Below are 22873 nucleotides of genomic sequence, written 5' to 3'. Positions count from 1 at the left end.
CCTAAATTAATGTCCAGCGCTGCGTAATATGTTGGCGCTTTATAAATACAATAAATAATAATAATATCAGGCCAGAGGTTCCAGGCCATCTCCACCTGTTACTGTTGTAACCGTTTTGGCAAGTCTGATTAGTATTGTGCTGAGTTTCCCTCAAATGCTGGTTAGGTGCAATGTGGTCTGAATGGTTCTCCATTTACAATGACAGAAAACATGATGTTTACTCACCAGAGGATGATCTGCAGGCAGTAAAGGTGCAAGGATTTTCAAGTAGCATGTCGACCCCTGCACTGTCGGTAGGCGTTGGCCTTCCCAGGGTGTGGAATCTAAGCGGCTACAGGTCTTCACCAGAGCACCCCGCAAGGGATGATGGGTCACCACCCCTAGTGAGAACCGGACTACTTTGCTGCCTGGTAGCCACCTGGTCATGACCTCTGGGATTGCCCCACCAGTGACGGAGAGAACAGGAGATTCCACTAGGAGAGTGCAGGCACAAAGCAAGCTGGTAACTGGAGACATGGTCAAAATAGCCACGGTCAAGGGGCAGGCAGTGATGATCAAACGATAGTCCAAAACAAGCTGAGATCAGCATATCCAGGTTACTAGCAAAGTCAGAATACAAGCCGGGTCACAACAGGAATTCAAGGGAGCAGGATACAGGAACCACAGTAAATAACCTTGATGAACTGGGTGTGGTTTGCTGACCAGGAAGTGCTTAAATATGTTCTGACTCTCTGAGATGCACTGCAGCTGTGGGCACTCATTAATGCAAATGAAGTCTTTTCAGAGACATCAAGTCCAGAAACAGCACTGCTGGATGGCAGCAAGTGCTTCAGTAATGTCTATGGCTTAATCAGCAAAGCACACCGAGGCAGAAACGCAGAGTCCCCAGTTTGCATCCAGAGAGGAACCCAACAGGACCTCATTGCATAGGAACACATTCTTCCCCTCTACTATGAACCTCTTGAACTCACTTCATGCCAATATGGAGGCTGCCATATCTATTTCCTTTTAAACTATACCAGTTGCCTGGCATCCTGCTGATCCTCCAAGTAGTGTCTGAATCACAGACCTGAAACAAGCATGCTGCTAATCTAAACAGATTTCAGTTAAACATCTGATATGCATGCTCGTTCAGGGGCTTTAAACAAAGTATTAGAGGCAGAGGATCCATAAGACAGCCAGGTAATTTGCATTGTTTAAAAGGAAATAAATATGGCAGCCCCCATATCCCTCTCTCTTCAGGTGTCCTTTAAGGTCCCCTGGGACTCCCTTTCCCTGTCCTTTGTGATGTAGAAAAGCCAGAAGGGAGGAGTGTGATGTTTGGTTCTGATCCAGGGCAATCTTGGGTCCTTGATGTACTGTACATCCCAAAGATTGTCCAGGGAACTTATACGATTGACAGCAGAAGAGTTGCTGACCACAATGAAGAAATCAAAAGCCACTTCTTTGGAAGCTCCTGTGATGGACACCCCATTAGGTATGGTTGTTTTAAGGCTTAATGTTGGGATGCACCACACTGTAATGTACTGGTTTGTTTCACTTGCAGCATGCTGGATATCTTCCCAACCATAGTGACCCTGGCAAACGCCACGCTACCAACAAACCGCCGGTATGACGGAAAAGACATTTCCGCAGTCCTGCATGGAGAGTCACAGCATGGAGAAAGGGTAAGTGAACGTCATCATGGGAAGTGAAGCCTCTGGAAGGAGGGGAGAGTCTTGCTTGTTACAATTTGTCCTAGGAAACTCGGTTACAGCTGGAGGGGAGTTGCAGCCAAGCCTGATGCTCAGTACTGAGGCTTTCCTGGAATGTGACTTGGCTAGCTTGCCTCTCCAGCTGTTCAGACTTAGAGAGGTCAGCAGCCTCCTACATCTGCTGGAACTCAGTTGTGTTTGAAGAGGTTTCCAGCAGAGTGGCTGCAGGGTTGAGTCTTTCTGCCTTGGTCCCCTTTTCCAACACCTGCTGAAGAATCTAGACCCTCTTGATGACCTTAGTCACCTGCTAACAGCTGGATGAAGCAATTCACAATCACAGGCACGTCACTGATAGAACAGGACTGTTTGAAGACATAAGGGGTGAAAGTGGCCATATAACTCATAACAAACATCAGATGTTGGAAGCCTATTTCGGCTTGCTGTAAACTAGCTATCAAAAGTACAAAGAGTACAGAAACTTTATTCTGCTCACCAAAATATAAAAAGGGGGAATAGAGATGTAGACTTGAGTTCACCACTGAAAGGGAACCTTAACTGAGAAGGATATGGATTTTTCCTTTTAAAATAATACCAGTTGCCTGACTCTCCTGTTGATCCTGTGTCTCTAATACTTTTAGCCACAGCCGACCAACAAGCATGCAGATTGTTTCAGGTGTGTGATTCAACCACTACTGCCAGGCAACTGGTATTGTTTAAAATGAAACATCCATATCCCTCTCAGTTTAGGTTCCCTAAAGAAATGAAGCAAAAAGTGGAGATTCCATAAGGATGGAGACTTGTATATAAGGAGTAGCCAGGGGTCCAGTATAGGAAGTGGGGCAGAGACACAAGCTGTACATTCTCACCTCTGCAGGAGGAGGGACTAGGGAAATCTCAACTACAATTACAAAATTGGGTGGCCAACGTGTGAATAATTGCACTACTCCATATTGTAGGAGAGACCTAGGTTACTCAGTGATACATGCAAAAACAAATTTACTCTGGGCCTCTACACGTGCATATACAAAACTTTATTGGTGGCATACAAAATTGGCAATAATATTAAGCAACCCCCTAAAAAACTACCCCTATAAAAACAATGATCAGAACAATCAGAGCGCTATTTCTTCTTTACTCACCGTCACTGTGATGATTCTGACATCAATGATCACCCAGCTCTCGCCTATGCCAATCGGATGTTCTATCAATCACAAACTGACGTCTGTGGGCCCAAAGACGTCTGTGCGTCGGTGGTGGGCCCACAGACATCCGATTGGCATAGGAAAGGTGCAGGGGTACACACCCACAGTGGAAAGGTGCAGGGGTACACACCCACAGTGGAAAGGTGCAGGGGTATACACCCACAGTGAAAAGCAAGGGTCTGGTGCAGGGGTTCACACCCACTGTGGAAAGGTGCAGGGTTACACACCCACTGTGGAAAGGTGCAGGGGTACACACCCACTGTGGAAAGGTGCAGGAGTACACACCCACAGTGAAAAAGCAAGGGTCTGGTGCAGGCGTACACAGCCACAGACAGTGAAAAACCTGTTGCAGGGGTACACACACACAATGGAAAAGCAAGGGTCTGTTGCAGGGATACACACCCACAGTGGAAAGGTGCAGGGGTACACACCCACAGTGGAAAAGCAAGAGTCTGGTGCAGGGGTACACACTCACAGTGGAAAGGTGCAGGGGTACACACCCACTGTGGAAAGGTGCAGGGGTACACACCCACTGTGGAAAGGTGCAGGGGTACACACCCACTGTGGAAAAGCAAGGGTCTGTTGCAGGGGTACACACCCACAGTGGAAAGGTGCAGGGGTACACACCCACTGTGGAAAGGTGCAGGGGTACACACCCACTGTGGAAATGTGCAGGGGTACACACCCACTGTGGAAAGGTGCAGGGGTACACACCCACAGTGGAAAAGCAAGGGTCTGGTGCAGGCGTACACAGCCACAGACAGTGAAAAACCTGTCGCGGGGGTACACACACACAATGGAAAAGCAAGGGTCTGTTGCAGGGATACACACCCACAGTGGAAAAGCAAGGTCCTGGTGCAGGGGTACACACCCACAGTGAAGAGGTCAGGTGCTGAAATACACACCCACAGTGGATAGGTCAGGTCCTGGTGCTGAAATACACCCCAGTGGATAAAAATTAAAGACTTTTCGTTTTCTTTTTACCTTTAGATCATTTATCACCCAAACAGTGGAGCGGCTGGGAAGATTGGTAATATAGAGGCCCTCCGGCTGGGTCAGTACAAGGCTTACTACACCACAGGTACACTTAATTATATGTAAGACAAGAGACATTTTATCTTTTCTAGAGGAAAATGAAGTCAGGCCCATTGCTGGCTCTCAGGGGCAAGCTGCTTGTGATGATCCCTCTGAACTTTTCTAGGTGGCGCAATGAGCTGTGATGGGCAAACGGGACCCGAACAACAGCATGACCCACCTCTTGTGTTCAACATTGAGCAAGACCCACAGGAAGGCACTCCCCTGGACAAGCAATCTGTCGAGTTCCAGCAAGTGTTGCCACAAATCGAGGCTGCCATGTTTCATCTTCATGAAGACCTCCGCTCAGATAATGTATCCATTGCAGACTATTCCCAGAATCCTTCTGCCATGATCTGCTGCAACCCCAAACATACTGTGTGCCGTTGTGCCGAACAATGACGTGCCTCCATGTTTACAAGCCCAGATCTTTTCCCCTGCTGTTGAAGGACCAATCTCAACCAATTCATTCTTGTTCAACCTAATCAGCCCCATATAACATTATAGTTAGCCATCATAATTGGTGCAGAATGGTCACTGTACTAAGATCTCCTTTATAGAACAATGGCAAAAGAAGTTCCTTTACCGTCCAGCAGATTCCTCCATTACTGCCAGCAGTCTGGCTTGTGTACAGGAGGCATGCACATGTTTCCGGCGGGGTTTATTTGGGTGCAGGGAGAAGCCGAGAGATTGCTCTAGCTGTGCTGGGTAATCTAGGGAATTACAAGGAATACAATACCCTACTGATTACCTAATTTTAACACATAATTCTATTGCCAGCACCTGAATTAGAGATTTTACAGAAATTCCACCTGCGTCGCTATAGATGTAATTAACATTCTGGCCTATGGCGGAATCAGGTGCTGAGTAGGCGCCTGACCTGACTCTTACAGGAGGATGAGTCCCTCTATATTATTATGAATCCACTACTAGAGGGTGTTGTACAGGACACTGGCCAGCTGCACAGACATACTTTAGGGGTGTAGTTTAGAATACACAAATATCACATTATAGAAAAGAGGGAAATACCATATACACAGATAATCTTTGCTTCTAAACCCTCCCACAGTGTTCCCTGGTGTCTAATGGCCACCCTTCCTCCCAATGTCCACTAATTGCAGAGTACAAGCAGCAGAGGCAGTGTAATGATGGGCATAGACGGTAAGTTTATGCGCCGGAATTGAACCAGCGGCTCAATGCCGGCGCGTCACCGCTCGTCCCCGTGGGCATTTCATTATGAGCGCTTCGTTTTTGGCCATTGTCCGCCCGTGGGGATCAAGCCAGGAATCGATCCACGCGGTGATCGGACAGGTCGGAAATTATCAATCGAGCCATCAGCGGCTCGATTGATAAGAAAAAAACGTACCGTCTATGCCAGGCATAAGAGCATCTCAACCAGATCCAGGGCCAGACACGCTGCACATAACTCCACCATGCCTTCTTCCGCATCCAGCCTTCAGTGTTTGAACTCACTCTCTAGTTTAGACAGTTATAATCCAGGAGGCAAAGCAGAAACACAAGCTGAACATTGTAGCCACTGAATGAGGAGGGACCTAGGAAAATCTGCTGTGTGCAGAAGGCGGGAGGAGACACAAGCTGTACATTCTAGGCTAGCCACTGAATGAGGAGGGACTAGGGAAATCTGCCCAGTGTGGGAGGCGGAGACACAAGCTGTACATTCTCACCACTGAATGAGGAGGGACTAGGGAAATCTGCCCAGTGCGGGAGGCGGAGACACAAGCTGTACATTCTCACCACTGAATGAGGAGGGACTAGGGAAATCTGCCCAGTGCGGGAGGCGGAGACACAAGCTGTACATTCTCACCACTGAATGAGGAGGGACCTACAGAAATCTGCCCAGTATGGGAAGTGGGACAGAGACAAATCTCAACAACAATTACAAAATTGGGTGGCCAACGTGTGAATAATTGCACTACTCCTTATTGGAGGAGAGACCTAGGTTACTCAGTGATACATGCAAAAACAAATTTACTCTGGGCCTCTACACGTGCATATACAAAACTTTATTGGTGGCATACAAAATTGGCAATAATATTAAGCAACCCCCTAAAAAACTACCCCTATAAAAACAATGATCAGAACAATCAGAAAGCTATTCCTCCTTTACTCACCGTCATTGTGATGATTCTGACATCAATGATCACCCAGCTCTCGCCTATGCCAATCGGATGTTCCATCAATCACAAACTGACGTCTGTGGGCCCAAAGACGTCTGTGCGTCGGTGGTGGGCCCACAGAAATCAGTTTGTGATTGATGGAACATCCGATTGGCACAGGTGAGAGCTGGGTGATCGTTGATGTCAGAATCATCACAGTGACGGTGGGTGAAGGAGGAATAGCGCTCTGATTGTTCTGATCATTGTTTTTATAGGGGTAGTTTTTTAGAGGGTTGCTTAAAGCGGATCGGAGATGAAAAACTAACTATAACAAGTAACTTGTCTATATATCTTATCTAAAGTTTAGATCGTTTACACAGCATATCCAGCTGCAGACAGCGTCAACAGTTTATGATTATTTATTCCTGTGATACAATGAGGGCAGCCATGTTCTGTTTGTCACATTGTCACAGGCTGAGGGCTGGAGAGGCTATCAGCTTGCCTGTGTGTAAATTCAGTCCCCTTCCCTCCTCCCCTCTGCTTCTGAAATCTATGGCTAGTAACCTTCTCCTCCTCCTGCCCAGACCGAGCTCCCATAAGCCCTTGCTACAGTGCCAAGGCACAAAAGGAGCTGTGGACGAGGCTTGTTTAGTTTATAGGGCATTAGAGTATTAAAACAAAACAAAAAAAAGTATTTGGCTTGAGGAATGCCCTATAAACTATATGAAAGGAACACAATTATGCAATGAGTAAAAGTTTATCTCGGATCCACTTTAATATTATTGCCAATTTAATATGCCACCAATAAAGTTTTGTATATGCACGTGTAGAGGCCCGGAGTAAATTTGTTTTTGCATGACTAGGGAAATCTGCCCAGTGTGGGAGGCAGAGACACAAGCTGTACATTCTCACCTCTGAAGGAGGAGGAACCGAGGAAAATCTGCCCAGTGTGGGAGGCGGAGGCACAAGCTGTACATTCTCACCTCTGAAGGAGCAGGGACCTAGGGAAATCTGCCCAGTGTGGGAGGCGAAGACACAAGCTGTACATACTCACCTCTGAAGGAAGAGGGACCGAGGAAAATCTGCCCAGTGTGGGAGGCAGAGACACAAGCTGTACATTCTCACCTCTGAAGGAGGAGGGACCTAGGGAAATCTGCCCAGTGTGGGAGGCGGAGGCACAAGCTGTACATTCTCACCTCTGAAGGAGCAGGGACCTAGGGAAATCTGCCCAGTGTGGGAGGCGGAGACACAAGCTGTACATACTCACCTCTGAAGGAAGAGGGACCGAGGAAAATCTGCCCAGTGTGGGAGGCAGAGACACAAGCTGTACATTCTAACCTCTAAAGGAGGAGGGACCTAGGGAAATCTGCCCAGTGTGGGAGGCGGAGACACAAGCTGTACATACTCACCTCTGAAGGAGGAGGGACCAGGCTGTCATGGGGTCTAGCACTGTATATTATAAGCACACAGACAACATGATGTAGAGTTTTTATTAATTGCATATATTTTTTTTTATATTGCATTTTGTTTGTACACTACATTTTGTAAATATTAGTAAAGTAATACTTATATTAAACATTTATGATAAGCTTATGTATGAACATTTATACATGTAAATTGCATAAATTAGGAAGAAGCATTTTTATAAAACGACAAACTGATTTCTGTGGGCCCACCACCGACGCACAGACGTCTTTGGGCCCACAGACGTCAGTTTGTGATTGATGGAACATCCGATTGGCATAGGCGAGAGCTGGGTGATCGTTGATGTCAGAATCATCACAGTGACGGTGAGTAAAGGAGGAATAGCTTTCTGATTGTTCTGATCATTGTTTTTATAGGGGTAGTTTTTTAGGGGGTTGCTTAATATTATTGCCAATTTAGTATGCCACCAATAAAGTTTTGTATATGCACGTGTAGAGGCCCGGAGTAAATTTGTTTTTGCATGACTAGGGAAATCTGCCCAGTGTGGGAGGCAGAGACACAAGCTGTACATTCTCACCTCTGAAGGAGGAGGAACCGAGGAAAATCTGCCCAGTGTGGGAGGCGGAGGCACAAGCTGTACATTCTCACCTCTGAAGGAGCAGGGACCTAGGGAAATCTGCCCAGTGTGGGAGGCGGAGACACAAGCTGTACATACTCACCTCTGAAGGAAGAGGGACCGAGGAAAATCTGCCCAGTGTGGGAGGCAGAGACACAAGCTGTACATTCTCACCTCTGAAGGAGGAGGGACCTAGGGAAATCTGCCCAGTGTGGGAGGCGGAGACACAAGCTGTACATTCTAACCTCTGAAGGAGGAGGGACCTAGGGAAATCTGCCCAGTGTGGGAGGCGGAGACACAAGCTGTACATACTCACCTCTGAAGGAGGAGGGACCAGGCTGTCATGGGGTCTAGCACTGTATATTATAAGCACACAGACAACATGATGTAGAGTTTTTATTAATTGCATATATATTTTTTTTTATATTGCATTTTGTTTGTACACTACATTTTGTAAATATTAGTAAAGTAATACTTATATTATTTAAACATTTATGATAAGCTTATGTATGAACATTTATACATGTAAATGGCATAAATTAGGAAGAAGCATTTTTATAAAACGATAAATATGGCAACTATACAGTGTATCTATAACACACCCTCTCGCTTGTGAATACAATACGGTTACCCGTGCTCCATTTTAGTGTCCTTTCTACACCTGTGATTCTGTTCCATGGCGTCTGGTCATGGCATGTCATCTCTCTGACCTCCGCGGCACAAACTTATCTACCAAAATCAAGACAAAACCACCTTATTCTCTGGTATGCAGGGTGTGTTATAAATAAAGCTGTAAACTCAAACATACAAAAAAAAAAAGACAACATGGCAGCGAGAATGCAGCACCGCTTGCTCTGTAAGACAGAACAAGAGTTCACATACATGTAACACTGAGCAGCGCCCTCATGTGGACTGGAAGTCAAGACAGGTAAAAGAATGGAATGAGTTGAACAGAGAAGTCCTAGAGCTGAGTGTACCGTAAGTATAGCACAGGATAACCTGCCAGTGTGCTCTATTCACTGAGAAACTCCTACCCATTAAAAACACTGTGCTCATCTCGGTAAAAGCAAGAAATAGGGTTCTCTTTCCTGGTAGACTTGATGGTCTCCAGGTGTCAGAAGACCTGCTTGGAGACAAGCAGCAAGTGAAACCCATAGACCAGCTGTCACACTATGGTTATGGTGTGGTGTCCCAGTGCCAACATGGTGGACAGGGAAATCTGTACTGTGGGGTTGAGTTGGAGTTCCTCTCAAACCTGATTCTGCTTCAGAACTGGTTTTTTTTCAGATAAAAACTGGAAACTTAAAGGGACTCCGAGCAGTGCAGAAAGTATGTGAAGATGCATATCATTTTAAAGCTCTCTTTCTCCTCTTTCCAATGATATATAAACCACCACCCTACGTCTTTTAGTTTTTGCTATTTTCGCGATTGAAATTGCCGCGGCCGCGATTTCGATCGCGAAAATAGAGAAAACTAAAAGGCGTAGGGCAACGATTTAGGTGTCGTCAGAAAGAGGAGAAAGAGAGATTTAAAATGATATCCATCAAGCCATAGTTATATTGTATTACACAGGACGACACTTTCCCCAGTGTCAGCAGCTCCATTCTGCTGAATGCAGCTGCTGACTTTGACAAAAAGTCGCCCTGTGTAATACAATGTAACTATGGCTTGATGGATATCATTTTAAATCTTTGTTTCTCCTCTTTCTGACGACACCTAAATCGTTGCCCTACGCCTTTTAGTTTTCTCTATTTTCGCGATCGAAATCGCAGCCGCGGCAATTTCAATCGCGAAAATAGCGAAAACTAAAAGGCGTAGGGTGGCGGTTTATATATCATTGGAAAGAGGAGAAAGAGAGCTTTAAAATGATGTGCATCTTCCCATAGTTTCTGCACTGCTCGGAGTCCCTTTAAGCATCCAGCTTTGAGGTATCACGGTTTAGCATTAAGCAGTATTGCCTGGCCCTGATTGGCGGGGGAATCATCAGAAGGGGAGTAGATTTGCTGGCCTTATTTGGGCCCTAAGTCGGGCACTTGTGCAGTATGAAATATTGCCACTGCCTAACACTAACATTAATCTTTACCATATTCTCAACAGTCACCTCTATCCAAATACTGTAGTAACTATCCCCAAGATTAACCCCACACACACACTAACATCCCAACCTCATCAGGGCCACAGACATTACAGTGGCATATTTGTACCAGTTAGCATTATCCATTCAAATCAATGAACCCTCTGCACACCCACATGCAAATCATCCATGCAGGGACCAATGCTATCCCTGCAGCTAAGTTAAAAGTCATTGTTAGAAAAGAATACATTCTCTTGCGTATTCACAGTGTGCAATAACTGTGTTATAGGGCCAGAATTAAGACACATACGAACCTTGGCATCCTCTGCACAGTGTGACTACACAAGAGAATGTAACAAAGACCCGACCCGTATGCAATTTACTTTACCTGCTTAGTTTTCTCCAAGTTGATATTTTTAAACTTGTCAATAAAATTTAGTGGGATGTGGGTGTCAAAAACACCCTCTAGTGAAAAGATACAGGAGACAAGAGTGGGAGCCCAATGGTGTAGTATGTAAAAAACAATGGAACGTAATAAAAGTAAGACACTACTCACAAAGGTGGGTTGCAGAGGGGCAACCGATCGCAGGAAGCAGGTGGAGACAACAAACCCGACTCCACTCGGGGTGGTCCCTAGGGACCTGGATGCGGTCGCTCTCCTTGGTAAAAGAAAGAGGACAGATATCCGCCGTGGTCGAAGCCACGTGTGGTCTGTACCCACCCCTCAGACGGGTGAGGTAAGAGGCTCCCTTTGCTGAATCTGTCATTTAGTTTGGCACTGTTATTGGCCTGAGGAAGCAGGCTCTGACCCCGCGAAACGCATTGCCTGCGCTACTAATAAAAACCTTTGTTAAATACAAAGATTTTTTCGTCACTGAGGTAAGCTACCCCAAATTTATTTCCCGTTTTGAAACTACTTTTAGATGCTTTTATTACACCAGGGCGCCTCTTATACCCTTATTGTCAATAAAATGTCTTTTAAGCCACCAGCAAGCAAGAAAATACTCAACATTATTTTGATATTACTTTTTCAACTACTTTTTTAGTTGAAAAGTGGTGGAAAGTTATTTTAAATTGAAAATGAAAAATTATCCCCTAGGAGAAAACTCAGGTGAAAAAGTGAATTGCATATGGCCCCCTGACTTAGCTGTATTGATTTTCATTTGCATGTGCGTGTGCAGAGGGTTAATTGATTTTGCTGTTTTGTTACACATTTAAATGTCCAAGCTCAAGGTGAAGAGCATGGATTCTCTGTTATTTCTAGCATCCGTTGCCTGAACATACCAGTTCCCAATACTATTGCAGCACAGACCAGCACTGTGCACATAAGAGTATGGGAACAGTGGTCCTGTAGTGCGCATCAGCCAGCATCATCTAGTGCCTGAAGATACCATGGACCTGATTCACAAAGCGGTGATAAAGGGCTTTTCCCAGGCGCGCAAAGTGTTTGCACCGCTTTGTGAATCAGGCCCCATGACTCAACAATATTGCTGCACAGACCAGCACTGCATGATTCCATATCCTACAGTACATTAGTAGGGGACAGTGGTCCTGTAGTGTGCATCAGCCAGCATCACCTGGTGCCTGAACCCAGTACCAGGACCCAATATGATTGCAGCACAGACCAGCACTGCATGATTCCACATCCTACAGTACATTAGTAGGGGACAGTGGTCCTGTAGTGTGCATCAGCCAGCATCACCTGGTGCTGGAACCCAGTACCAGGACCCAATATGATTGCACCACAGACCAGCACTGAATGTTTCTGGGCACTATAGTACCATGGTATAAAAGTTTCCAGCCACAATTCTACATTAGTGCTAGTACAATAAACCTCCATAGTGGTGTAATTGTATGTCTGAAAGTTTAACAGTTTCTCTGGGTAGGCGGAGCAGGCAGCAGGAAGTCTCGTGTGTCAGCTTCAGCTTCCAAGTAAGAGCAGGATGGGACAGGGGAAAAATCTCTGAGCAGTTAAAGAGATTCTGTAAAAAGTGCAGCAAGCAGCTTGTCACAATAATGGGAAAACGTTTTGGCAGTGAGCGAATCACTCTCGCGGCCTATTTTCCCAGTGGAGAGAAATAGAATTCATCTTCCAGGTTTGGGGCCACTGGTTTCATGGCTGGTATAAAAGTTGCCTGTAATCATCACCCAGAACAGTACACAAATGCTGCCTGTAAGTGTCGCTACAGCACCACCTTCAGGCTCTTGTCAGGCGCAACAGCTGGAAACATGTTGAGCAGCAACTGGCCAACAAGATCTGGAGAGAAAACTAATAGGCAGAACAGCTAATGAAATACTGGGGAGTAGGGATGCTCAATGAGATGCTAATAATATAGAGTTGATGTGAAAAACACCTAAACTGAGAGGGATATGGAGGCTGCCATATTTATTTCCTTTTAAACAATAGCAGTTGCCTGGCTGTCCTGCTGTTCTTTCGTGCATCAGTAGTGTCTGAATCACACACCTGAAACAAGCCTACAGCTAATCCAATTAGATTTCAGTCAAACATCTGATCTGCATGCTTGTTCAGGGTCTATGGCTAAAAGTATTAGAGGCAGAGGCTCAGTAGGACAGCCAGACGATCTGCATTGTTTAAAAGGAGATAAATATGGCAGCCTCTATATCCCTCACACTTCAGTTGTCCTTTAAGCTTTATGTTAATTTTATGCAGCTTGGAACTGGTCCAATTCAGCAAGTCATTGACTGTCTCTACTTGAGGAAGATATTAGATGCTCTGAGGAGATGGGAGTAATCTAGAGACCAGCAGATGGTCTGTAGATGAGAACTAAACTACAGAGTGAAACAAAAAACAGTAGCAGCCCTTAAAGGGTAACATCAGTCAGACGGAGGGCAGGGTAGCTGTCAGCTGACATCCATTAGCCTATCAATACTATAGTCTGCAGCCTAGTTCACAAACCACTGTACCCATACCATGTCCTGTGCTGCCTGGACGAGGGCTCTGAATGGAGCAAGTCAGAGGCACAAATTCTATACATACACATTTTTTTTGTGTGCTTATCTCCTGCCACTGTGCTTACATACCTACCTTATCGGGCTGATTGAAAAGCAGCAATCAATGGGAAGGAAAGAGGTGCTCTGGTGCATTGGAGAAGCTCTGCTGGGGTCATATAACAGCACGTTTAGCCAATAAATAATAATTGGAATGTTCTTATCCCTAAAATAAGCTCTATTTACTTTATGCGAGGGAAGAGGGGAAGAAAGAAAGCTCTGTATCTATAAGCTTTACCTAAAGTGGGAATAAGGTGGGGGCAGACACGGCTACCATTTTGAAAAATGCCCGTTTCCCAGCTATCTATCTCTGTAGGATTGTGCCTGAGTCACACCAGGAAGAAGTATGCAGCCAGTGGAGGGAGACTACCTGATCTGCAAACTGATTCTGGGTCAGTGACACAAGAGAGGCAGAAGCTCATCTTTTACTTTTAGTAACAGGACCCTCCAACTCTCCTCCTGCATGCTCTGCCATCTCACCCCCTGATAACCACTCAAAAACACTATCTACCAACACACCCATAACCACCTAAAAACCACTCTCTACCTATCTGTCTCCGCAATCCCCGACCCCCCCCCCCCCCCCCCAAACACACACACACACTCTTGCAGAACACGCTTAGTATCCTGCTCTAGAAAACTCCACTCTCTATCACCCAACACCCATAAACACACTAACTGCCAGCCCACTCACTCACAAAGACCACCCTTCCCCCCGCGCCATTCTCTGCAACACAGCTCCCTGCAAATACGCTGCCACACCACTCAGAAAAACCTCTCTACCTCTTAACCACACACCCCCATCCACAACACCCCACCCCCCATTTTCTACAAACAAACCCCCTGCAAACATGCTACCAACCCACACACACACACTCCCATAAACCACTCTCTACGACCCAACCCCCTGCAAACACGTTACCAACCTACTCCATATAAATCCCTCTACCCCCTTCCCCCATAACCACCTGTCTCTTTTACGCCTCCCCAAAAGGCACCAGTCTCTACCACCCAATACCCCCTATAAAAATGGTATCTACTAACCCACTCATAAAACAAAACTCCCAACCCCCCTACCCCATGAATATCACTCTCTAACACCCGCCCCTCGCAAACACCACAGTCTACCCACTAGACCTCTGTAACACCAGCCCACTCCCAAATAATAGGTACTCTCTACTACCGCATCCCCATAGACACCTTTCACGCTACACAGTGTATGCACTGTCTACAAAACCACCACCGCACTCCCTACAATTGCACACCCTGCAACCCCTAGAATTACACACCCTGCACCGCCTACAAACCCGCACCATGCACCCCCTAAATTCCAACTCCCTACAAACAGCACCACACTGCTGAGCCAGCATTAAAGATTGCTGAATCTAGCAAAAGTGAACGCTGATATAATTAAAAGAATACTACTCAACTGTAGAAATTGACCTATAACAGCATAGTCTTATAAGAAGAGGGAATAGAATAAAAGGTCAGAGTTTCAGCCGACCAATATATGTTACACAGAGTTCATATCTCTGTACAATGTCTCAAGGCACCTCCTAATACAATTATAAATGAGACAGGCCAATAATGACCCTCACATAAGGATCCATGGTTCAGTTCCAGCATAAGGCGGCACTCAATACTTTGTTTTCTTTGCATAAAGTGCATGGTTTGGTCCAGGCCAACGGTTCCATGTCTTGGAAAGTAATAAATGGCACTGTCACCCCCCGGATGATCTCAGGGACCCTGAATGCTCACAGGAGGAAATTCTTTCTCATCGTCCAGCCGAACTGGTCCAACTGCAAACTCATGTTCTGGAAGAAGCTCACCACGCAGGGATCCACCATCTTCAGAATAACCTGAGAAGACACAGAAAACGGTTAATATGATGTCTCGTAACGTGAGCAGGCTTTGCCAGGAGACGTTCTCACCTGTGACGGTGGAGGGCACATTGCTAGGCCTGGCTACTGTGGCAGCATAAGAAGCGGGTGCCACATTCTCTGCTGGTCCCTCTCTTTCCACATCGGACTTTCCGCAATCCAGCAAGCTGCAAAGAGAACAGATAGTAGCAGCTAGAGACATTGGCCCCAGGGGCGTAGCAATAGGGGGTGCAGAGGTAGCGACCGCATCGGGGCCCTTGGGCCAGAGGGGCCCCAACGGGCTCTCCCTCAACCACAGTATTAGCTCTCTATTAGTCCTGTGCTCATAATAATCACTTCTATAGATACTTTGAATAGTGGTAATCATTACAAGCTGTTCCCCCTCCCCTTCTTGTACCTCTGACACTGTAGTTGCCATTGGCAGGTTTTGGTGCGCCGTATCACTTGTTATGTATAGAGTGCTTGGGGGCCCCATTGTAAAACTTGCATCTGGGCCCACAGCTCCACAGCTACGCCACTGATTGGCCCATATGGAATTCACTTTTTCTCCAAGTTGATATTTTCACATCTTATCAATAAAATGTTTTTTAAACCTCCAGCAGGCAAGAAAGTACACAAAACCATCGTGATAGTACTTTTCTACTACTTCTGGTAGTTTTTTAATTGTGACATGCTGAAAAGTCATTTTAAAAAGAAGATGGAAAATTATAGGATAGCTGATCCTCATCACTCTTGTAGTGAACACAGAGTGATCACTGAGGATGCTACAGAGCAGACCCCACAAGCTAGGAAAACTGGAACGAATGAAAAAGTGAAGCCAGCTAAAATACAGGTGGCCTCATGGATGCTTGCAGAACCTTCCCACACAACTTGTTGGGCAGAAAAGTGGTAACAAATGCACACACCACCACACAAGGCAAGAGAAACACAGCCCATGGATTTAATAGGTGTCAAACTAGATGTTTGAGGAATCAGGTACTTAGAATAAGCTGCCTGGTCCAGATACAGATTGTGACACTGGAAACGGACATAACAAGGCTGCCAGGTCTTGTAAAGAGTTAAGAGACCAAGGGCCTGAGGCACAAAGCAGCGCTAAAATTGCCATGGCAATTCTACTGGTACTAGACAAAACAAATACATACCTCCCAACATTTTAAACTAAGAAACCGGGACACTGGCCACACCCCTAACCACACCCCTAACCACACCCCCAAGACACGCCTACCATCGTTTTTTTTAATATTTTTTTTATTAATATTTATGCCCTTATTCTTTTTTTTTTATTAAATATACCCTCATACACCCTGCCCGTGGGTGGGGAGGAGGGTAAGGGTGCCCGTGGGTGGGGAGGAGGGTGAGGATGGGTGCCAAAAAATGATCGAGGCGCCAGCCACGCGTGGTATGCGGGATGCGGCCATATCATTACTACCTCCCTCCCTCCCTCCCTTGAGATCTGCCCCCGTGTCCCCGTTAGCAGAGTGCGCAGCGAGCGGAGTGGGCTGTCATCTTACCTGCGTCCATGCACGCATACCGATGTCTTTCTCCAGCTTCCTGCTTCCTGTGACGTCACAGGAAGCAGAGTGAAGCCGGACATCGGTATGCGTGCATGGACGCAGGTAATGACAGCCCGCTCCGCTCGCTGCGCACTCTGCTAACGGGGACACAGGGGGGGCAGATCTCAAGGGAAGGAGGGAGGGAGGTAGTAATGCTATGGCCGGCATCCCGCATATCACTTAGGCGCGGCTGGCGCCTCGATCATTTTTTTTTTTTACTGCTGCCCACTGCCGCCGGGACTTGGGGGGCTCATACCGTGACAGCGGGAGAGCCCCCCCAAATCGTGACAGTCCCGACGAGATCGGGACGGTTGGGCCCTCTGCAAATAACATTTATATCGTGCTTTTCTCCTGGCGGACTCAAAGCGCCAGAGCAGCAGCCACTAGGGCGCGCTCTATAGGCAGTAGTAGTGTTAGGGAGACTTGCCTAAGGTCTCCTACTGCATAGGTGCTGGCTTACTGAACAGGCAGAGCCGAGATTCGAACCCTGGTCTCCTGTGTCAGAGGCAGAGCCCTTTACCATTACACCTTCCAGCCACCACACTACTAATGGCAAGGGGGCGGTATCCATTACCATACCATTATTAATTAATTTAAAGTTCGTAGATGTAGACAAGATAGTCAACACCACAATGTATGGCTGATGTAGGTAAACTGCTCACCGATTCTTTCAGGCTGTGCTCACATTAACACCATATCCAATTTGTAGTAGTAGAAAACAGACGGAGCACCAACCTTGCTCTTAGGATTTATTAATGGAAAGCAGATACTAACTTGATCTCTGAAGAAGCGGTATTACCGCGAAACGGCTGTAAGGCCGGTATTGTAACCTCTTTTGCCTATCTGGTATGCCTGTATCTGCTTTCCATTAATAAATTCTAAGGCCTGGTTCACATTAGCGTTCCCTGTCCGGATCCGCCTGATCGGATCCGGACCTTATACTGTACAAACGGAACGTACGTTCCGCATAGCAATGCAAAGGCTATGCGGACGTTCACACGCGTACGTTCCGTACACTCCGGAGCCGGATCGGATCCGGACTCCGGAGGCTTTTCCAACATGCGCTATTTTTTGGGTCCGGCTCATCCGGCCCACGTACCCGGAACGGATCCTGACTGCACCATGCGGATGTGGAAACCTATGGGGAACGGAAAGCACAGAACACACAGGATGCAAACACCTGACGTTCTACCCCACTTCCTATGCGGATTCTAGCGGCCATTTCGGATGGGGACACATGGGCAGCAGTGGAGCAGCAGTGACTTACGTGCTGGAGCTGTTTGGCAGTATGTCGGAGATGAAGGTGAGGCCTACAGCGGAGGACCTGATTCTACAGGTGCACCTTCTGCAGACCCCAACAAGTTTCGGTACTTTTGTTATTTTTTTTTTCCCCCGGATCCGCATGGCAGCCGCGTTCACACCGCAAGAAATACGCATGCAAACGGACCGGATCCGCATCGCATGCGGATAGGTGCCGTACGGCTCCCATGCGTATCAGGTCTGGCTCCGATGCGGATCCGGTCCGTTTTCGTGACAGAACGCAAGTGTGAATGGGGCCTAAGAGCAAGGTTGCTGCTCCATCTGTTTTTTACTACTACAAACCATTATTATTTATGGTGAATCGGAGAGAGTGTTCTATGGCTGTAGAAGCAACAGCTAGTACTGCCCATTGTCCATGATTACCCCAAATTCCTTCTGCTTCATGGACGCAATGTTTGAGTGAAGAACTATCTAAAAAAGCCACATGTAGACTTCATGGATAAATAAATAAAGGCCATGAAGAAATGAAATGTGTCCTCTTTGCAGTGGAAAAAAATATGGATAAAAACCTTGTCCTTGTTTTTTGTTAAAGAAACCAACAATTTGCCAAATCAAAACAGTCAACAGCATGGGAAGGATAGAACAACTATGAAGTAACAAGTGACACTGGATTTAAAAGCCAGAGGGGAAGCAGAGGAATGTTTGTTCTGACAAGTGTGTTATATAACATCTTAAATTTCATAATGTCATACAAAATGCATAGAGAATACATGGGCAGAGGCTTTATTTCATCTTGTAAGGTCCACCGCCCTAGAAGCCTGAACTGTCTCCAATTATGATAAAGCATGTGCACTTACTCCAGGGAATACAAAGTGAGAGGCAGTGTAAGGGGTGTTAGGGGTAGTGTAAGATAATGTAAGGGTTACTGTAGGAGAGTATAGGAGATGGTGTTGGACCTGAAGTGTGAGCCAGTGTTAGTGTCACAGACTTGTTGTGAAGGTTACTGTGGGGCCTGGTGTCCCAGAGTTAGTGTAAGGCCTAAACTCACAGAGCTCATGTAAGACATAGTGCCACACAGGTAGTGTGAGGCTTAAAGTCACAGAGGTAGAGTGAAGCCCAGTGTAATGGGAGTTCATGTGAGGCATAGTCACAGACACCTTCCCTAGATACTGACTCCAGACTTTGGCATACCAACCGAATACTGATTGAAACAATTGCTGCAGATGCCTGTCTCAGACACCAACTGAGGATACCGACACCAGACATCTATCCCAGAGGCTAGTACCCGACAACAGCAACAGACACCAGCTTGACATCAACCCTGCATTCCAATCCAGCAACAGCATCAGACATAAGCCATAGACAGTTGGCCCAGACACTAACCTCACAGACACCAGCAATACTCAACACCAGACACCTGCCCGACACACCATTTCTATACACCAGTTGTAGACCACTTTCCCAGACATCAACCATCTTAACACCAACCCCAGTCATAGGCAGCAGTCGCCTGTTCCAGATAGCACACCTGCCCTAGACTCAGCCTCGTATACCAACCCAACGCCATCCCCAAGTACCAGTCCCAGATACGAGCCCCATGCATCAACTACTGCCACCTGCTCCAGACGCCATCCCCACATACCAACCAAACCCAGCCTCAGTCACCAGCTCCAGACATCGGCCCCATCATGGTTTCCCCAAACAGTGGGGAATCATGTTCTGGAGGTGCCAGAAGGGCCAATTAATGGTTTTAGTGTACAATACATAACGTAACACTAATTCATACAGCAGCCATCATTACCTGTGTTTCCGTATAAGGACACACTCTCCGCCGTCCTGTGGGTCCACGTTATAGATGTACAGATGTGCATTGGATGAGGCCACTAGCAGACGAGGAAGTTTCTGAATTCTGAATACAAGTAGAACTAGTTACTATGTATTGGCTAATCTTAGCATAGAAGACTTGCATGTGTTATGTGTACTCACATCACCAGAGCGCAGGCGTTCTTGTGTCCAGAGAAGGGAAGGCGCACGGTGGCGAAGGCCCGGTCCTGGTTCATCATGTCCGACACCTGAGTAGGGAGGTAGTTTGATGCCGCCATGAACATTTTCCCCATGTAACCACTCCAAGTAGATGCCTCCTCTGACCTGAGACAAAAGCAAAAGTTCACAGGCTCAAACTGCTGAAAATTCACACACCAGGCAGTCCACCAGTGACCATCCAGATCCACCAAGGGTGTGAGAAAGCACATCAGTGAAAAAGGATAACTGGGTCTCAACCTGGATTTTTTGTAATTATAGCATTTGTTTTATCCACACCTTAGTAGCAAAAAACAGACAACGTTTTGGCCACAAGGCCTTTATCAAGTGTTACCAAACAAAGCCAGAGCTCACATATAGATCAAATGAAAAGTTAAAACACACCCCCAAAGGAGGGTGGACACGTGCTTAATTAGGTAAAGAGAGACCAACTATTAAAGGGCCAACAAATAAAGGCCAGCCTTGTGCCTGAAACGTTGTGTTTTTTTGCTACTATGGTGTGAATAAAACAAATGCTATAATTGCAAAAACAAAAAAAAACAGGTTGAGACCCAGTTATCCTTTTTCATTGCCTCCTCTGACTGGCACAGTCACAAAACAGAACGATCAGTGCACCAACCAACCACAAGAGAAAAAGGGGAGCTGTGATTCCCTCCAGGTAGTGAATGCACTCAGCGTTTCCTAATTAAAAATCACCCCGTAGTGTGAAAGGTATAAAGCCTGTTAAGCATTGACAGTTGCCTGGCTGCCCTGCTGATCCTGTTCCTCTAATACTTTATTAAATCACTGACCAACAACAACTAATATTAGATGCTCTGACCCAGAGCCCACTATGGGGTCGTTTTGGCAGATAAAATGATAGGTGTTTAGCAATAGAGTAATACAAATCTGGCTTACCACAAAGGTAACCAATGTGTAGACAGGTGGGGAGAATAAACCGACCCCACTTGGGATAAAAAGTCACTCTCTGTAGTAGCTGGAAGCAAGCAAGGGGTGACACCCCTCCACCAAGCGTGGACAAACAGTAGTGCAGAAATACGGTAAAAACAGGCACCAAGGAGTATTAAATACTCTAAAACAGTTTAAAATGGGATGCAGTGGTGGACTTATCACCCAACAGAAGACACAAATGGTCTGGTTCCAGAAAAACGGTACCATCTTTGTTGGAGAATACTCCGCTTTTTGACACGTTTTGCAGTTAGAACCCGCTTCTTCAGACAATAATGGAGCAACTACATTGTAGTCTGTTAGCGCTGGGTTAACTCTGTCTAGGAGGTGCCCAGCGCTAAGAGAATAAAAGTTACCATTTTAAACATCCTTCTTGGTGCCTTTGTTCTTATCCTATTTCTGCAGACGTACAAGATGTTCACCTATGGAGTTTCCATTCAGCCTGTTCCTGAGGCTGGCGAGTGACTTCAGAAATAGGTATCACTGCACCATTAACTTGCCAGCATCCGACAAAGCCCAGCAGCAATTTTCCAATGCTCTAGAGGACTGGTGGTGAAATTCTGTGGATACAGGTGGTAAGGCCAGAACTCCTTTCCCGAGTACTCCAGCTCATGGCCTCATCCTGCAGATCTTGGGCAAGTAAATGAAGCAATGGCAGCATGCCAATCAAGCCTTGCAAGGAGTAGGACAACAAAAACAGAAAAAGACTTAACATCTGTTTTCTTAAAAAAATATTTACAAAATCTCCCTGGGTGTGCAATAAGGATCAGTAACCCAGACCACACTGTCCATCCTATGCCTGCTGACACAAGCCATCAGCAAATTACAAAACAAGAAGATTATGAGAACAAGTACCATGCCAATAGCAGGATGGCAGGCTGAAGGTAAGTTCCCTGAAAGAGCTACTAAAAAGCTGCTTGTTCATTTATTCAGCAGAGAAAAACCATTGCATTTGTAGTTGAGCACAGCCAAAAAAATTGATGCAAACTTTAATTTCCAAAATATTAAATTACTGGATGAAGACATTGTTCTAAGAGCAGCAGCAGAAATGGGCCCTAGGAAACCCTGCAAAATTAAAATGTTATGGGTGGTAATAAATCCCATTTCTTTCCTGACCCAGAGGAGGTGGTGGACTGCTGGTTGGAAGACGGAGAGGGCGCCATAGAACACCTTCTTTAGAACAAGTAGATCTTTGTTACCTGCACAATTGACAAACACTGCACATTAAACTGGGCAGATGAATGCATTGTAAATGGAATTTTTTTTTTATATAGGAATGAATTGCTCAATGTGGATTCCTCCATACAGTGCCACTCATTTTTTTGCTTTTTTTTTTCCGGGAACACGAGATATTACAAATTTGGTTGTCATGCTTAAAGTGAACCTCCGGACTAAAAATCTACTCAGCAGAACTGAAAAGGCTTGGTGTTTCTTTAACCGTTTCACAGCATCAGAACTTTGTTTTTCTTACCAAAACATCATTTTTAGCTAAGCTCCACCCATCAAAGAAAAAAAGCCAGGGCTTTTTTTCCCTGATGCTGTGCAGAGCATGCTGGGATTTCCTATGTTGTTATTCACATTGCCTAGCAACTGGGAGAGGTGCTCAGGACACAGGACAGTTGGAACTGTGTCTCATGCTCCCTGTCACCTCCTTTCAACCAAAAAGATGGCTGCCATCATGAAATCAAACATTTGCCTGTTCTTTTAAAACAGTGTGTGTAAGAGATTATATTACCTATCTATTTTAATTAACATAACTAATGTAACTTAATGACAGTATGTTTCTTTAGGCTGGAGTTCCTCTTTAAAGAGAACCCAAGGTGGCTTGTAAGAATCCTATTAGCACACAGAGGCTGGGTCTGCATATAATGCCCAGCCTCTGTTGCTATACTGTTTCCCTAGTCTCCGCCCTGTGCTCTGCTTGCCCCCCATAAATCAAACACCGTGCTAGCGACATTGCTAGCCAGCTGTTTACATCTGC

General features: G+C 46.0%; 2 protein-coding genes across 9 annotated transcripts in view; one reads left to right on the top strand and one right to left on the bottom strand.

Moving 5' to 3' along the window:
* The window catches only part of LOC137542188 (arylsulfatase G-like), a 211213-nt gene extending 206653 nt beyond the window's left edge, over nucleotides 1-4560 (top strand). For all 4 annotated transcript variants that reach the window (XM_068263914.1, XM_068263915.1, XM_068263913.1 and 1 more), the window contains 3 exons: nucleotides 1547-1667; nucleotides 3887-3977; nucleotides 4098-4560. In XM_068263914.1, coding sequence (XP_068120015.1) covers nucleotides 1547-1667; nucleotides 3887-3977; nucleotides 4098-4372 — 487 coding nt within the window. In that variant the 3' untranslated portion in view covers nucleotides 4373-4560. The remainder of the gene's footprint in view (nucleotides 1-1546; nucleotides 1668-3886; nucleotides 3978-4097) is intronic.
* Nucleotides 4561-7670: 3110 nt separating this feature from the next.
* LOC137541112 (WD repeat domain phosphoinositide-interacting protein 1-like) overlaps nucleotides 7671-22873 on the bottom strand; it is a 66896-nt gene continuing 51693 nt past the window's right edge. For 2 of the 5 annotated variants that reach the window (XM_068262258.1, XM_068262259.1), the window contains exons 9-13: nucleotides 19891-20052; nucleotides 19706-19813; nucleotides 15143-15258; nucleotides 14970-15070; nucleotides 7673-8857 (exon numbers count right to left, since the gene is read on the bottom strand). In XM_068262258.1, coding sequence (XP_068118359.1) covers nucleotides 8816-8857; nucleotides 14970-15070; nucleotides 15143-15258; nucleotides 19706-19813; nucleotides 19891-20052 — 529 coding nt within the window. In that variant the 3' untranslated portion in view covers nucleotides 7673-8815. Of the gene's footprint in view, nucleotides 8858-12949; nucleotides 13321-14809; nucleotides 15071-15142; nucleotides 15259-19705; nucleotides 19814-19890; nucleotides 20053-22873 lie in introns of those variants that run through there. The other 3 variants (XM_068262257.1, XM_068262260.1, XR_011025083.1) reach the window with 3 other exon arrangements.

Source organism: Hyperolius riggenbachi, chromosome 12 (assembly GCF_040937935.1).
Source record: "Hyperolius riggenbachi isolate aHypRig1 chromosome 12, aHypRig1.pri, whole genome shotgun sequence".
In the NCBI taxonomy this organism is placed as follows: domain Eukaryota; kingdom Metazoa; phylum Chordata; class Amphibia; order Anura; family Hyperoliidae; genus Hyperolius; species Hyperolius riggenbachi.
Note: the sequence above shows the minus strand (reverse complement) of the source record. Positions and strands in the feature narration are given on the sequence as shown.